At 37.7% G+C, this 17,269-nt stretch overlaps 1 protein-coding gene across 3 annotated transcripts in view; it reads left to right on the top strand.

Moving 5' to 3' along the window:
* TNKS2 (tankyrase 2) overlaps window positions 1–15,599 on the top strand; it is a 56,374-nt gene extending 40,775 nt beyond the window's left edge. For all 3 annotated transcript variants that reach the window (XM_039480878.1, XM_039480879.1, XM_039480877.1), the window contains 6 exons: window positions 2,656–2,753; window positions 4,029–4,103; window positions 5,824–5,929; window positions 10,623–10,809; window positions 12,878–13,034; window positions 13,348–15,599. In XM_039480878.1, coding sequence (XP_039336812.1) covers window positions 2,656–2,753; window positions 4,029–4,103; window positions 5,824–5,929; window positions 10,623–10,809; window positions 12,878–13,034; window positions 13,348–13,410 — 686 coding nt within the window. In that variant the 3' untranslated portion in view covers window positions 13,411–15,599. The remainder of the gene's footprint in view (window positions 1–2,655; window positions 2,754–4,028; window positions 4,104–5,823; window positions 5,930–10,622; window positions 10,810–12,877; window positions 13,035–13,347) is intronic.
* The last annotated feature ends 1,670 nt before the right edge of the window (window positions 15,600–17,269 follow it).

Here is a 17,269-nt window from a genome sequence, read left to right as displayed (position 1 = left end):
AGTTTTATGATAAAAACCTCTTTGCCGCATTGTTGATGACAGCACAATCATAGGAATAACATGTTTTGTTGGACTACAGCTGAAGAAAAAAATAAAGAGCACACTGTATTGATTCTGTTATATTGAAACATTGGCTACTATTGTCTCACTACATTTCATAGAAATGGAATAATATTAGTTAGAATTGGTTGGATTTTTTTCTCTAGACACCATCTGTGGATTCTCACTCCCAAATCTGAACTCTAGTATAAAACAGGCAGAACTCCCCACACTCTAAAGGTTTTTTTGGCCCTTAAGAGCAGCAGTAGTAATCAGGGCCACAAAACAACCACTTCATCATGTTCAAGTATCTCCCTGGAGCTTCAGTAGCTGTCCCTTGAATAGTCAGTTGCTTCTTAATTGCCATCAGTGAAGGTGTTCTAGGTGGGAGCTATCTCTTCAGCTGCCAGTCTGTTCCTGTTTCCAGTGTAGTTTTTCACTGCTGCAAGTATCATTTTATACAGTGTCCTTGCTTTCCAATTGGGTCTCATCTGTTATCTTTGAATTTGCAGTCAAACACTCTAACCAAAGAACATTGAGTGGTCCCTAGAGCCCTGGTCTTGCAGTTTGCGCAGGTTCTTTAGAGATTTTCAGCTCTTTTGCCTTGAAAGGCCTTAGCATTGTCATCTCTAGATGTTCAACTCCTTACCTGAATATTTCAGAGCTTTGCCTCGCCTCATTTGACTTAATACTCAAGCTGTGGAGCTTTCCTCAGGTCTCTGTGCTTTGCCTCAGTGTTCTGGTGCTTTAGTGCATTTGCACCCTTCCCTGGATACAGTGGACCCATTGTTTCAGGGTTAACTAGAACTTTCTTTTGGAGCTTCATTGTGATGCTTTTCTTGTTAAGTCAAAGTGTCTTGCCTCCAGACACTTTTATATAATTTGCTAGGTTCCAGCCACAGATCAATGAGCATAGGCTCCCAGCAGAGGGTTCCAGAGGGAAACCCCTAGTCAAGTGTTTGCTGACTGTTCAAACATCATGGGCTCCTGGCAGAAAGCATTGCTGGGATGCCCAGAGTTCTTAAATCCTATAAATGATTGCCAGTTATTTGCCAACTCATTCAGAATTCTTGGCGTTATCAGAATTGGTGTTGGCCTCCATATCAAGCTGCAGTTGTTTGTTGGTGTATTTGGAGCTTTCAACAGAGAGGTTCCTGAGGATAGCCAGCATCAGACTTTGGCTTCCTGGGTTTGGAGACTGCCTTAAAGTTCTCTTATTGCTCTGCAGCATAATCTGAGCCAGAAACACTTGCAGACGAAGGTAGTAAATACTGTAAAAAACCCAAAGTAGATCTCAGCACAGTCAAAGAATTCTTGTGCAGAGGTCAGAGTTATGCTTCAACAGTCAGCTCTCTTCTGTGTGTGAAGCCCTGATCTCATCACCAGCAGGTTTTGGTGCCTTCTGTACACAGAGTCTGGTTGCAACCATTGTTTCAGTCCTTAGATTTCATGCTGAACTACGTTGTCTCATCCTGACCCCATAGATAACTGGATTCTGTGGCGGCCCCACCAGAAATACATCATCCTTATGGCTCAGGATGTTTGTGGGCCACAAGGATATGCTAGAGCCAGAAGATGCTCTCATGCCCACATCAGTATTTGTAGTTTCCAAAGCATACGAATTGGGCACATGCAATTCAGAAGAGACCATTGCGTCAGTATTTCTAAATCTTTCTACGTACTTTCTTCCTAGAGAATGATGGATCAGGTCCCCTTCTCAAAGGAGAAATGGGAGGTCTGAGGAAGAAGGAACTGCTTGTGACAGCCAGAATAGGCCACATTAGCAAGGGCTGTCTTAACTACTTCAGAGGTGCTCTGATATGTCTAGATACTAATTCTTATAGTAATAAGGGCCCTGACAAAGGTACACCTCATTCTATCCCATTTTAAGGACCCTCTGTCTTATGGTATGACTTCAGAGAGAGAAGAGTGACACTTGCCCGATGTATTTGAGCAGGTGCTCTAATGCTCAATGTGAGAAATCTTATTGGTAGATGGGAAAAGAAGTCTTGCAGAAGACACACATTCTCTCTCTCTCTCTCTCTCTTTCCCCCCACCCCACCCCCCTGAGTTTGGATGGGCTCTATTTAGGTCACAGATACCTGTGCTTTAAATTTTTCTTCTTCTGAAGCATGATTTTTCTGTAAAATGTTAGGTGACAGGCCTATTACTTTAGGGATCCTTTACTTGGAACTCAGGTAGGAACTGACTGACTGAAATGTTTCAGGGATGGCAGAGGTCTCAGGTGGTTCACAATCACTTGTGGGGATGAGGGAAGTTGGCTTATGGCCCTGGCCACCACTACTACCATTAGATTCTGCCTCTGTTTAGCTAGGAAGCTGAGGCCAAGAAATGAGTATCCTGCATGATACCTTCAGAGAAGCAGAATTACAAAGGCAAATCAAAATATGTTTTAAAAAACTAAAACTTTAAACTACTTAAGTGAGACTTAAACTGAAAGTTAATATAACTTTAAAATCACAAATGTTCCCCTTTTCTTTACCTTTGTCTCTATATGGCATCTTCCACCTTTTCATTCCTGGGAAATTGCGCTATGCCTGTGTTTTTAATTTTTGTTCTCTGTGTCTGAAATATGTGCGTTCATTGTATTTATAGGTCTTAACTCATACCTCACTTTGAATACTTCTGGTAGTGGAACAATTCTTATAGATCTCTCTCCTGATGATAAGGAATTTCAGTCAGTGGAAGAGGAGGTATGTTTTGCTGCCTAGCATCTCAAATTCTTTTTAGCATTGTCACTTATGGGTAGACGCATGAGTTCCAGTAGACTATTAATATAAGACTCAAATACTACTAAACGTAATGGATTAAAGCTTGCATCAAGACACTTATTCCATTTTTCCTTTGTCAGTGCTGTCCCACTGTTATAATCCATGCTTGACATGTCCACAGCTTAGCATACAATAGAACCTCAGAGTCATGGACACCTCGGGAATGGAGATTGTCCATAACTCTGAAATGTTCATAACTCTGAACAAAATGCAGCTCTGACTCCAGCAGTTTACACTCCAGGCCAGGTTCCAGGCTCCCCCTGCGTGTTGGGGTGAAGTTAGGGCTAGGGGTGGGGACAGGCAGCCCAGATGTGTCTACCTTTAAGATGCAGTACAGGCACACTACAGTATTTGCTTTTATTTTTAATTTTTTTTTTGTCTCTGCTGCTGCCTGATTGGTTACTTCCAGTTTCACATGGTGTTCAGTTGACCTCTGACAGATGGTCAGATGACTCTGGTGTTCATATCTCTGAGGTTTTCTACTGTATGTCTACACTTCAAGCTGGAGGTATAATTTCCAGCTTGAGGAGACATACCAGCACTATCTTTAATTGAACTGGCATATTAAAAATGTAAGTGTAGCCTCCGCAGCAGGCTGTGTATCAATCCAAGGCACTAGGTACGTACTCAGGCAGCTAGCCCCTTCCATTGCTCTTACTGCTGTGGTTGCATGTCTGTTTTTAGTGCATTCACTCAATCAAATCTACCACATTTGTGTTGTCTTGAGCTAGAAATTACTACTCCAGCCCAAAGTGTAAGTGACAAGACTCTTTGTCTCTCTTAATGTCATTCCTTCTAGTAACATACTTGAGAGGTCTCCATCTGAAGTAAAATTATTTCTGCAGCATGGAAATCTTCACTACAGTCATTTCTCTACATATACTAGACCCAGTTTCTAATCAATTCTTTCTCTACTTTCTGCCCAGTATTTGAATAATTGCACAGCATGTGATTCTAAGTAGATGTGATCAGTTAAAGAGTGTAAATTAAGAACTAGCACTGCATGTTCCACAAAGTATTCAGAATCTTTGAACTTTTGTAGAAAAATCACAAAACCTGTTGTGATGAGGATCCAGTGCTAATTTTTAGCTAATATATGTCTTCTGTTTTTAAGAATAGAATCAACTGTTTTGATTATTACAAAGAATATTGGAATATTTGTCCAAAATGTACAGCCTTAAAACTCTTATTCTTCAGATGCAGAGTACAGTCCGAGAGCACAGAGATGGTGGGCATGCTGGTGGAGTGTTCAACAAATACAATTTTCTGAAGGTACCATTCACATTTTTGTAGTTCTTAAATGATAGCTATGCGCTCAACCCTTCGGTTCATTTTCATTGGTTGGTATGACTATTAAAATATGTAGATTTGCTGCTAAATATAGACTTTACATTAATTTTGATGCTTCCTTTTGCTAACCAGGAGAATACACTCTGTCTACACATTTATTTAAGCAGTTATATAGCTCAATGTACGTTTGTTCTGATTCTTAATTTTTATATTTTATTATGTTAGAAAATGATCATTTCTTATTTACTAGAAGATAATTTTATATTTGAGACATCTGTCAAGCTGCATTTGGATGGAAATTGGAAATCTATTAAAATGCATAAAAACGCCATTTATTAGTTAAATAAAGCTACCTTTAAATGTGCTGGATACATAAGATAAAAAAGTAAGCTTATTAAAACATGTTTTGCTTCTAAAAATAAAGTTATTAAACAAAGGAAGTACTAACTGTAGTTAGTGAATTGGCAGATTATTTCTAGTCACCATGCATCAGATTTTCAAAAGGATTTTGGCAGTTAAAGATGCAAATAGGCACCTTGGAATTTTTAGAAGTGACTGTGAAGATTAGGTGCCTGACTCCTATTGAAATCATTGGTGTGGAAATCAGTGGGTATTAGGCACCTAATCTGCTTAAGTGTTTTAGAAAATCCCACAAGGTGCCTATCTGCATTTTTAGGTGGTTAAAATCTGATCCCTTGTCCTGCAGGATTTTAGAATTAGTAGATCTGCTTCTCTCCTGCCTGCAGCCTAGCATCTCTCATATATGGGATAGTCATTTCCTATCTACAGTTTCTAGGGGCAATTCAGCCCTTGTAATGACTGAAAATAATATAGCTATGTAATGCAGAACATGGGCATTATGATATATTTAGAAAACTTCAGTTGAACTCAAAATCTAAAGATGTTTTCCCCTGTTTCTATATATAATTTAAAAAGCATCATCCTTTAACTCATTAAGATTTGAGGAGGGCTCACTGATGCATCATATTACTTTTTTATTTATTTAAATAGTTGTAATTATTTATAGTAAGGTAGGGCCTTAATATAGGTTGTAATTATTTAAAATTTAATTTTAAATCTATTTTTAAAAAGAGAAATGTATTTAATTTAAATTTTAAAAATCAGATTTGTTTTGAAAAAATGATCCTTTTTTATCCACCAGGACTTGAGGGGCAGGATTTAGAATGAGACTGAGAACAGAGATGGAGTGGTGGTGCAGGGTCTTCAAGGTGGTGATAAGCAGCTTGAATTAATATGGAAAGTGAGGAAGCCAGTAAAGAAATCTAAAAAAGGGGGTTAGCAGTTCTTTGAATGGAGGGAGAAAATTATTTTATCAAAGTTTGGATGGATTGGGGGTTGGAGTCTAAAAAAGTCTTAAGTTGTGACTAAGCCTGATAAATGTCAGTCTAAGAACTTTAGAGAAATCACTGAACAGTGGTTTAGAACAGAATGGCTTGGTTAACTTAGGTTTATGGTGATGATGATTTTACTCACTATATCATGCTAGAAGAAGAATTGAATTGAATTCCTTAGACTCTGAGGGAGATAATCTCATTTCTTCTCTAGAAATTTGACTAAATGTTCCCAGTTTTGGAGTGGATCTATTGTGATATACCCAAAATGTTTGTCAAATGAGAAAGCAAAAAATTGGAAGATCTTGTCTTCAAAATAGAATTTGAATTCTGATATTTAATTATTTCAGATTCAAAAAGTGTGTAACAAAAAACTCTGGGAAAGATACACTCACAGGAGGAAAGAAGTTTCTGAAGAAAATCATAACCATGCTAATGAAAGGATGCTGTTTCATGGTAAGAACTTTGAAATTTACATTTTCTTCCATTATCAGTGCTGTTAATCTTGGTGGGAATATTTTTGTTGGTGCCAAAAATTTAGGTAAATATGCTATATAATTAACAACTGGAAATAAAAATGTAAATCAGAGTTAAGTTTTTCATAATTTTGATAACATGCAATATTGGTAACAGGCTTTATCACAGAGATGACAACTATAGCTATATTTATTCTAATTCCCATTTTCAGTTGCCTTATAATTTTGAACCCTTTGCTTTTTTTGCTTAAATTTTCCTGCCCTGTCTTTGCCCAAAGAAAAGTATGGATTTGGGTGGGGGGGTTGTTTAGTTTGATCAAAAATAGAAAAACAGGTCAGCAGATTCAGTTTGAAGGGGGTAGGAGTGAGGAAGCTTTTTTACAATTTGTTTTACCAACTCTGACCAAGATGGATTTTACATTTGGCATGTTAGCCCTTGTTCAAAAGTGTCTTCTTGAGCTCCAATGAAATTGTTTTGATTCGACAGTTATAACCTATTGAAAATTGTCCCCTGCATATGCACAGTGACTCACTAAATGGCTAAGTTAGCTGCATAGTAAGAAACTCAGCTGCACATTCACTGAAGTAAAATCTGCACCACTCCTTACTACAGAGCTTAGAATTTGGTGGGATAAGGTGGTCCAGTGGTGTCCGTTGTAAGCATCTTGGATTTTTTTTTTTTATTTGGAAAAAATTAGTTCAGACTAATCAAAATTCAGCATGTGAATTAAGATTGCATGTCCAACCTTAATTCTGCCCCTCGTGGATATGCATTATGATAGTTACATGATTGCAAACTTTCTTTAATACAATTTAACATTTTCTTCTATAACCACAGATATACATGTTTGTATGGTATCTTAGATACTTTCATTCTTGTAAACTTACACTATTTTTATAATCATAATGGTCTTCCATATTTTTGACAGATTTTTTTTTACATAATTAAATTCCTCAGAGAAGATAACTGTCTGTAGCCATGTAGTTTGCAATTTTCCCCCAACTAGTAGCACAGTCTGCCTTAACTATAACTTGGGATCAGAAAGAAACTACAACACTACCTTGGTGACAGACTTATGATTTATATATGCCAACAAACCTTTGCTATCACTCCTGTTATACTTCATCTGTAGTGTGTTGTGTAAGAATAGTTTGTGTATTTGTCATATAAAATCTTTTAATGAATTCTGGCATACACATATAAGATTCCAACCATGTATATCTAAACCATGTAGAAAAATGTGACATAGCTGACAAATAATATGTGATCTTGTAATTAAAGATCATGGTCTTGCTTACATACAAAGGGGTCAGCTGCTGCTGATGCAATGTTGTCATTTCCCAGCTGAGTGCTTAACAGTGTAACTTTAGTTTTTCTTTCATACAGGCTTTGGATGGGCATAATAATAACATAGAAATTATCATACCAGATCAGACCAGTGATTTGCTGTTCTGTCTCTGAAAATGGCCAGTATCAGCCCAGAGGAAGGTGCAGGCAACCCTTTAATGGTATAACTCATCTGTAGGGGAAGTTCTTCCTAACCTGGTCAGATAGTGGTTGGATTATGTGCTGAAGCATGAGCACTTATATCCCTTGCAAATTCTGTATCTATCTGAAGTGATAATGGATGTTTACATACATGTTCCCCTTTTTTAATCCTGCTAACCTCTTAACCTCAGTGATATCTTGTGATGGTTCCACAAGTTAATAATGAGTTTGTGTATTTAAAAAAAAGGTTATTATTTTTCATTATGTATTTCTATTTCACGTCTCCTTGTTCTTTTATTACGCAAGATAAATAAGAGTTTTTTATTTACTTTCAGTATAACATTTTTATTTTACATAAGTCTCAATTCTGTCATGTCCTCTCTTGTTCATCTCCTCTCTGAACAAAACAGTCCTAATAAACCTATAACTACCTTTATATTTACATGTAATTTTAAAAACCTTTTTAGTAAAAAGGTGCATCTTTGTGAAACTGAATATGTCAGGTCTCTCTAGAGATAAGTGCTGCAATGTAGAGCACCTTCCAATTTGAATGGGTAACTTAATATTAAATTTTATAATCAATATCCAGCTCAAATAACTAAACATTGCTTTGCAGAGGCAGAAGTGGTTAAAGAATATTTACATAAATCAGGTCATAGGGAACACTGCTGCAGTCCCTGACTTGAAGTGGTTTCCATCATATACAGGGTTTACAGTTTAGTTCAAATTGTTCCTGAACCTCTGAAATAGATGTATTCAAGTCAGCGGGACCTGATAAAATTCATCCTAGGGTACTGAAGGAACTAGCTGAAGCAGTCTTGGAATGATTTAGCAATTATCTTTGAGAATTCATGGAGAACTCCAGAGGACTGGAGAAGGGCATACGTACTAGTACCTATCTTTAAAAGTGGGACAAAGAGGACTTGGGGAATCAGACTTGTCAGTCTAACCTCAATACTTGGGAAGGTACTGGAACAAATTATTAAACAATCAGTTTGTAAGCACTAGAGGATAATAGGGTGATAAGGAATAGTGAGTATGAATTTGTCAAGAAGAAAAGCGTGCCAAACCAATCTAATTTCTTTTCTTGACAGAGTTACTGGCGTAGTGGATGGGGAGAAGCAGTAAACATGATATATCTTGATTTTTAGTAAGGGTTTTGACACAGTTCCACATGACGATCTCATAAGCAAACTAAGGAAATGTGGTCTAGATGAAATTACAAGTAGGTGGGTGCACAACTGGCTGAAAGACAGTACTCAGAGTAGTTATTGATGGTTCGTTGCCAAACTGGGAAGCCGTATCTAGTGGCATCCCACAAGGGCCAGTGCTGTGTCCAGTACTGTTAAGTATTTTCAGTGACTTGGTTGACTGGGTAGAGGGTATGCTTGTGAAATTTTTGGATTATACCAAGTTAGGAGGGGTTGCAAGCACTTTGGAGGATAGGATTAGAATTCGAAACTACCTTGACAAATTAGAGATTTCGTCTGAAATCAACAAGGTGAAATTCAATAAAGACAAGTGGAAAATACTTCACTTAGCAAGGAAAAGTCAAATGCACGACGACAAAATGGGAATGACTGGTGAGGTGGTAGTATTGCTGAAAAGCATCAGGAGGTTATACTGAATCACAAAATGAAATAAGAGTCAACGATATGATATAGTCTCAAAAAGGGCTAATATCAGTCTGAGATGTATTAAAAGGTGTGTTTTATATGTAAGGCATGAAACATAATTATACCACTCTACTTGGCACTAGTAAGGCCTCAAATGGAGTACTGGGTGCCACACTTCAGAAAAGTTGTGGCCAAATAAATCCAGAGTAGAGTAACAGAAATGATAAAAGGTTTAGAAAACCTGACCTGTGAGGAAAGGTTAAAAAACTTTGGTATGTTTAGTCTTGAGAAAAGAAGTTGAGAAGGGACCTGAGATGTCTTCAGATAGGTTAAGGGCTGTTAGAAAGAGTATGGTGATCAGTTCTCCATGTCCACTAAAGGTAGGACAAGAAGTATTGGGCTTAATCTGCCGCAAGGGAGATTTAGGTTAGATATTAGGAAAAACTTTCTAACTATAAGGACAGATAAATTCTGGAATAAGCTTCCAAGAGAGGTTGAGGAATCCCTATTATTGGTGTTTTTTAAGAACAAGTTGGACAAACACCTATCAGAGACGGTCAAGGTTAATTTGGTCCTGCCTCAGCACAAGGGGCTAGACTGGATGACTTCTCAAGGTCCCTACCAGCCCTACATTTCTATACACCTCTATCCCGATATAACGCTGTCCTCGGGAGCCAAAAAAATCTTACTATGTTATAGATGAAACCACGTTATATTGAACTTGCTTTGATCCGCCGGAGAGCGCAGCACGCTCCCCTTTCCCCCCCCCCCCCACTCCAGTCACTGCTTTACTGCATTATATCCAAATTCGTGTTATATCGGGGTAGAGGTGTACTTTTAAGAATCCTTCTCCTTACCCTCAGTTGTTGAATGCGAGCAAAGCTGCTGTGCAGCTACTACAGCCTTAGGGTTGAAGGAAGCTCTGCAGCTCTAGTGCATCCTCAGTGTTGGAAAGAAACAGAATTTGTGAGCTTCTCTACGTTGCCATGCAGGCTAGACTACAGGGGTGTGAAAAGCAGTGCACACCTGCTGCACTGTAAGTCCCCCGAGTAGTCTACATTAATGTGAACGAGGATCCTTTTAATTTGTGCCCATAGTATCCATATGGTAGCGTTATGTTGCAGCACTTTGGTGCACTCTCCTAGTGTGAATAGCAGTGTGCACCAAAGTGCTGCACCATAATTCACACTTGGGTTGTCCTCCAGGGAGACTTGTAGACCTAAGCTCTACAGAAAGGGTGTCCAGTACCTATGCAGCTTTCCCTGTAAAGACAGGTCAGGAATTGTCCCTAGATGTCTAATATTTTGTGAATGTAACAGTGCATACTGCTGTAATACAGTGGATATTAAGTGTTTGCTGTGGCAGACTGATACTGCATCACATAGTTGCTCTGACTTGTTGAAAATGTATCTATTTAAACAAAAGGTAACTTTACTGGTAAATCTTAGGGTTTTTTGGCAGGGAGGATATAACGATCAATAGGCTCTTGAAAAGATTTAATAATTAATGATTACGTAAAAACTGTAGGTGATTAATTTAAATGTTTTTCCTTATTAATTTACTTCTAGGTTCCCCGTTTGTGAATGCAATCATTCATAAAGGTTTTGATGAGAGACATGCATACATAGGTGGAATGTTTGGAGCTGGTATATATTTTGCTGAAAACTCTTCCAAAAGCAATCAGTATGTATATGGAATTGGAGGTGGCACTGGATGCCCAGTTCACAAAGATAGATCTTGTTATGTTTGCCACAGGTAAGTTACAATACTTGAATCATTCATACCAAGAAATCTGAATTTTCAAGTGCAGCCTGTGTTAGAGGCAGTCAAGTCCCCAGCAGAGTCTTTGAAGAAAGACTATAGCTCAGTAGAGATGTCTCCCTATGAACTAACAGTTAAAACAGATAGTACCACTGTATGAGTTTTGGTTGCCACCTTTTAAAGCTGTAGTGCAAACTTAAGAGCCAGGGAGGGGCAATGGAAATAGTTAAAGACACTGTAAGACTCACCTCCTTTCAGATCCCATAATTGTGTAGCCTGGAAATGAAGAGAGAGGATTTGCTAGAGATTTTTAAAAGTATGAAAGATACAGTAAAAATTGATCAATAATAATTTTTCTGCCGGACACAAACAAGGAGACTTCTAGAAGAGCATAGTACTTGCATATTTATGTGGTTCATGGCAGGGGACGTGTCCACTAGATGCGTCGAGATTATGATCATCCTGTATTTCTTTCAAGATGAGTTCAGTAATGTTTGACCCCACCTTGTAGGTTCAGACCTTGATCCTTACTGTTCTGAGGAAGCGCAAGGTAGATTTGTAGAACTTCCCTTCCCACGAGTTTCTGGGTTTCTTGTGTGTCTCTGGTTTCCCCGTGGAACTTAAATCTCATGCTTTAGAAACTTAGCACCTCCTTTTGAAACCTCTCAGCTCAGCAGACTTAAGCTTTCTCACTGTACAGTGTTCCCGTTGGCTGTCACTTCAACCAGAAATGGTGATGAAATTGCAGCCTTGTCTTACCATTGTCCCACTGGCTTCCAAAGTGGTAGTTGGGGCTTGCTTCAGTTTCCTTCCTAAGACTTGTGCTCCTTTTCATTTGAAGCAAGGCAAGACTCTCCAAGCTTCTTTGATAGCCCCAACTAAAGAAGAGAAAGGTATGGCACTGTTTAGATTTGAGGAGGACTCAGGATTCCCGTCAACAAATCAGATAAGAGGGACTTACTACTTGCTCTATGTGAAAGGTTTGAAAAGGGGCAAGAAGTGTCTTGAATGAGCACAGCCCAACAAACTGGCTTCAGTATTTAGTTGACCTACAAAGCTGCTGAGACTCCTTTCCTGGACTTACTCCGCTTGGACAGTTGCTGTTTCCTGGACAGAACACAGAGAAATGTCATTCGAGCTATATGAACTGCCACCTTGACTGGCCCATTTGTCAACTGGTCAGCAAATGCATTTTTGTTTAGAGTGTATTAAGAGCTGCGCTGCCACAGGAGCCACCTTCCTTTGGGGAGGAAACAGGAAATTCAGTCTTCCTATTCTTTGGTCCTCTCTGTTGCACACACCCTCTTCCCAACTTAGCTGTAGGTCTCCTGACCATCCCTTCCAGAAGTATGTGGGAACACTGGTGGTTCCTCTTTTTACAGTCTGTACTGTTGCTGGTTGTGCCACAGAAAGCAAATGTCCAAGGATGTTGAAATCAAGCATACGAACTTCAGTGGTAAAGCATAATTACATTTTTTATCCAAGTATTTAGATAACAATTGGAGATACATAAGGAAATGTGTCCTTGTATCTCTTTTTATAAAACAAAAAAAGCAACCACATCTAATATACTGACAAATTCCGCTACGTGGTGGGTCTAATTTGAGCTAGGGTTTCTAGTCAACCTGTTTGTAGTTGGCCCTGGTAATATTTTGAATTTGGCTTCCTTCTCTGAGACAGATACACAAATTTTAGTGTTAGGAACTACTACATACTTTTATGTAGACTTCATCTGTTTGTCTGAGTGACGTATACTTTGCCAAAAAATAAAGAACTGAGGTGACAGTCTTTGAGTTCACTATTAATCATTCTATTTCCACAAACGATTAATATAACTTGCATTGTACGGAGTTAGAAAAATCTCTGGAGGTTGGGGAAAGGAACCAGGACTGAAAAAGGGGAACATAACATTATGGATAAAACTTCAGAATTTGTGGAATATGAAAAATGACTAGTGGTTTAAAGTTACAGTTCTCTCTGTGAATAGAGCTTTTGAATGACCAAGAAATGTTTTTCCTACTTTCCAAACATTTTTGGTTGTAAAAGTTTTTCTTTACTATAGGCAGTTGCTGTTTTGCCGTGTAACATTGGGCAAGTCTTTCCTGCAGTTCAGTGCAATGAAAATGGCTCATTCTCCTCCAGGACATCATTCAGTTACTGGTCGACCTAGTGTAAATGGACTAGCTTTAGCAGAGTACGTCATATACAGAGGAGAACAGGTAATGGGTTTTTTTGTTTTCTTGTCAAAATATACTTAATTTTAAGAAGCCATTTTTCACTGGTATGCCATTGACACTGAGTCTCTTCTCTGGATTTATTGGGGTTTGTCTTTCAGTGCATATAAATAAAACCTAAGCTTTTAAAGTTGAGAATCACAGGTCCTTATTTACTGAAAACTTCTGGCAGAAATTTTGCTCTCCCGTCTCCATGACATACATATTCCACCTTTTGCTCAGATGGCAAGAAATCCTGTAAAATGTGTGTTCTGAATTTGCTATGAAAATTAACCTTACTGAATCATTTGCCTTTCAGGCTTATCCAGAATATTTGATTACTTACCAGATTATGAAACCTGAAGCCGCCATGGAAGCTTGAGGCAGATTGCTTTTGGAAATTAACAGATTTGAACATGAAGATATCAATACCTAACATCATCTAAATTACACTGAATTGATGAAAATGTTTTATCCACAGGCATTGTGGTAGAAAATGTGAAAAAATCTAACATTTTGACTTGATAAAGCTTTAATAATGTACAGTATGTTTTCTAAAATTTCAAAAACTTCCTCTTTTTCAGCACTTTAACAGATACCATTCCAGGTAAACTGGGTTTGTCTGTACTAAATTATAAGCATAAATTAATTTGAACTATGCTTTTTATATAATACTACATTGAAATCTAGCAGAAACTATAATATTCCACACAGGAATTCATTTTACTTATACTGTGTTCTTTAAAACACTGCATTTACACTGAATACAATTTCATTTGTAAAACTGTAAATAAGAGCTTTTGTACTAGCATGATATTTATTTACATTGCTTTGTAATATATGTGTTTTAGAACTGCAACCTTGTAAAAAGTATTTTTTTCCAAATGTTGCATTGTTCATCTATGTTTCATCATACACGATAAACAGGAGAAGATTTTGATTCCAGGGTTTGTCTTTTGGGAAGGGGGAGAATAAATTTGATTTTAATTAACCAGTTTAGAATTATACAATGCTTGAACAGTTATTCAAAAGATACTCCTGTGGTTTTATTTACAAAATATGCATTCCAGAGATTCATGGCCTATGAAAGTAGGACACTCCATTTGATTATTGAAGTATTTTGCCGCCTGTTTACCCGAATTTCACATTTCATGGTCATGAAATTGTCTTCTAGAATTTGTATTGGACTAGATCTGTAGTTAATCAGTAGTCTTATTTCAAGGCTATTAGATCTTGTGAATTATGGCTAATAAATGATTTTCCTTGAATGTAGGTGGAAACTTTACTTCAAGGAGATCTTTCTTTCTAGATAAGTCCCTAACACTTTAAATTAACACAAGGAAGTTGAATACATAATGTCTAGTGAGAGTGAATAAATTGATTTATTTTCTGGCACATCATGGTTAGTCCATGTAACTTGTGGGTGCGCACAGAATATAAACATTATGGGGTGGACATCTTTAGGCCATCCCTGTCTCTTTCTGTTTATGCTTCTTCCTTGTTTATGCTCAGGCTGGTAGCTTCAGCAGTAATAGAAGTTTGCTGCTGCAGTGCTTTGTGCTGAATGAAATTGATAGGATTGTAGGATCTTAGTCTGTTGCATTAGTTGGATAGATAAAACACTCGTGCATGAGCAGAAAGAGCTATGCAGCTATTGGCTACAGTTGCCCCATGACTATCTCTTGGGGGATAAGGGAGGAAAGGAGATAAACCACCTGATCAAGGAACATTACAGATAAATGAATGCACTGCCCTCTTGTTCACCCCACCATAGTTCATCTGCATTCTATATTTTTACTCTATCTGCAATTTTTACCTACATATTTAAAAATGTAAATGTAAATATAATGCAGACAAAATATAGTTGATACCATGGGTTTAATTTTAAACTAAATAAGAGCATATTTTAATTGGTTATATTTCTACATCTAGGTCTCTGCCCCATAAGTTAATTTGTTTGCAGGTCATATGACGTAACATGGTTTTAAATGTAATAATTAGTCAAGACTACTAAATCGTCTTGCTGATATGGTGATAATGTAATTATTCTGTACATGAATAAGTGTACTGAAAAGTACAAAATTATGTGAGGAATCTAAGTAATAAATAAGATCATAAAAGCTAACTCTTGCAGAAAGCAATATTGACAGTGAATAAAAGGTGCTTTAATTTAAGGTATTTTTTCCCAGGATGTTGCCCACTCCTTGGTTTAGTGTAATGCTGGAACTGGTGGTCATGCAAAATCTGGTAAATATGATTAAAACATTAATATTTTAGTTTCATTGCTAAAATATTTCATTCTCTATGAATGAATTCTTAATGTCTTGTAAAATATTGTGGTAAGGTAGCATTTAAGTGGCACCACAATGTTGTGTTTGTCTGGTTTAGTTTTTGCATGATATACTTTGCATTCTGAAGGTGGAAATTGTAATGGTTTGATAGTCTTGACTTTTGAGGTGAAATTTTTCTCTCTTGTGCAATTAGGTCTGCTTTACTCATCTTGAAGTGTCTTACATGTACTGTACCACATTCCATACCCATTTAACACTAAATAAATTTAAATTCACTGTTTTTTTGGTAGCATGGTAGTAATTACAGGCATAATGTAAGTAAATTGATCAACCTTTCTGAGTACAAGAATGCAGATTATCATTACAATAAACTGATTACAGTAGAACATAATTTAGTTCAGAATATGGAAAAGTTCTTAACAGATGAAAAGAGTGGAGTATTGGAGTAATTTGCAGCTTGGTATTGAAGAAAAAATTCTACTTAACATCTTTTGGTACAAAGAGAGAAGAATTAAACTAAGATTTTACGTTTAGAGTTCTGCACTTAAAACACTATCGGCTGGTTGAAAAAATGGTCAAGGTTGAAAAGGAATAATCTGCCTGATGGTTTGAGGCAGTTTGGTAAAACGTATAATAATCTTCAAATCCAGGAATTCAAAACAATTGCCTATCCTTTACTGTACAGGTGTTTCAGAGCACATTTTATCTAAATGAGTAAAGGCAGAGAGCATTGCTTGGATCAGTTAGTGTAACACTGAAAATATATTTTTATTCCAGTAGCAGACACGAATGTGGTAGGTGCTTTCCAAACACAGAGCCAGCCTATTCTTATCAGGTGGTGGTGAACAGTTATGGCCACTAGAGGGCAGGAATGTAAATCTTAGTACTAAGACTGTAATGTGGAATTTTCAAAAGCGACATAAGAGCACGAGTTCCATTGACTTTCATTGGGACTTGTGCTCTTGAAAAACTAAGGTGAGATTTTCAAAAGCACCTAACATGTCTAGGTATTTAATAAATATATAAAACAGGGATCGGCAACCTTTCAGAGGTGGTGTGCCGAATCTTAATTTATTCACTCTAATTGAAGGTTTCGCGTGCCAGTAATACATTTTAACATTTTTAGAATGTCTCTTTCTATAAGTCTATAATATATAACTAAACTATTGTTGTATGTAAAGTAAATAAGGCTTTTAAAATGTTTAAGAAGCTTCATTTAAAATTAAATTAAAATGCAGAGCCGCCCAGACTGGTGGCCAGGACCCAGGCAGTGTGAGTGCCACTGAAAATCAGCTCACTTGCCACCTTCGGCACCCGTGCCATAGGTTGTCTACCCCGATATAAAACAACTCTAACCTGTGACTCTGTTTACATATAACATTATTTTTTAAATAAAGTAACTCCTCACTTCGTCGTCCCGGTTAACGTTGTTTCGTTATGTTGCTGATCAATTAGGGAACATGCTCATTTAAAGTTGTGCAATGCTCCCTTCTGACGTCGTTTGGCAGCCGCCTGCCTTGTCCACTGCTTGCAGGAAGAGCAGCCTGTTGCAGCTAACTGGTGGGGGCTTGGAACCAGGGTGGACCGGCAGCCCCTCTATCAACAGCAGTTGCTTGCTGAGTTGATATCAAGGATAAGTCCTCTGTCAGGTCACTAGCTCTAACTTGCCTGGATATTCTCACTGTCTCTCTGCAAGCTAAAGATGTTGAGCCAGTGTCAGACGTAGGCCCTTTTGAGGTTACGTTTATAGTTCCAGTAGCTGCTGGGGCTGATATCAGTCCTCTTCCTTGACACTATTAATGCAGTGTCTCTAGCTTGCTTGTATGACTGTCAAGACAAGACTATTTATTGCACAGTCAGTGGCTCAATATGTCTAACTCACTAGTCTCATTTCGTGGTGCAGAGTTTTGTGAAGTTCAACACCTTCAGCTTACTGAGTTTTGGTCAAGC

This window comes from Mauremys reevesii, linkage group 7 (genome assembly GCF_016161935.1).
Source record: "Mauremys reevesii isolate NIE-2019 linkage group 7, ASM1616193v1, whole genome shotgun sequence".
Classification (NCBI taxonomy): Eukaryota; Metazoa; Chordata; order Testudines; family Geoemydidae; genus Mauremys; species Mauremys reevesii.
Note: the sequence above shows the minus strand (reverse complement) of the source record. Positions and strands in the feature narration are given on the sequence as shown.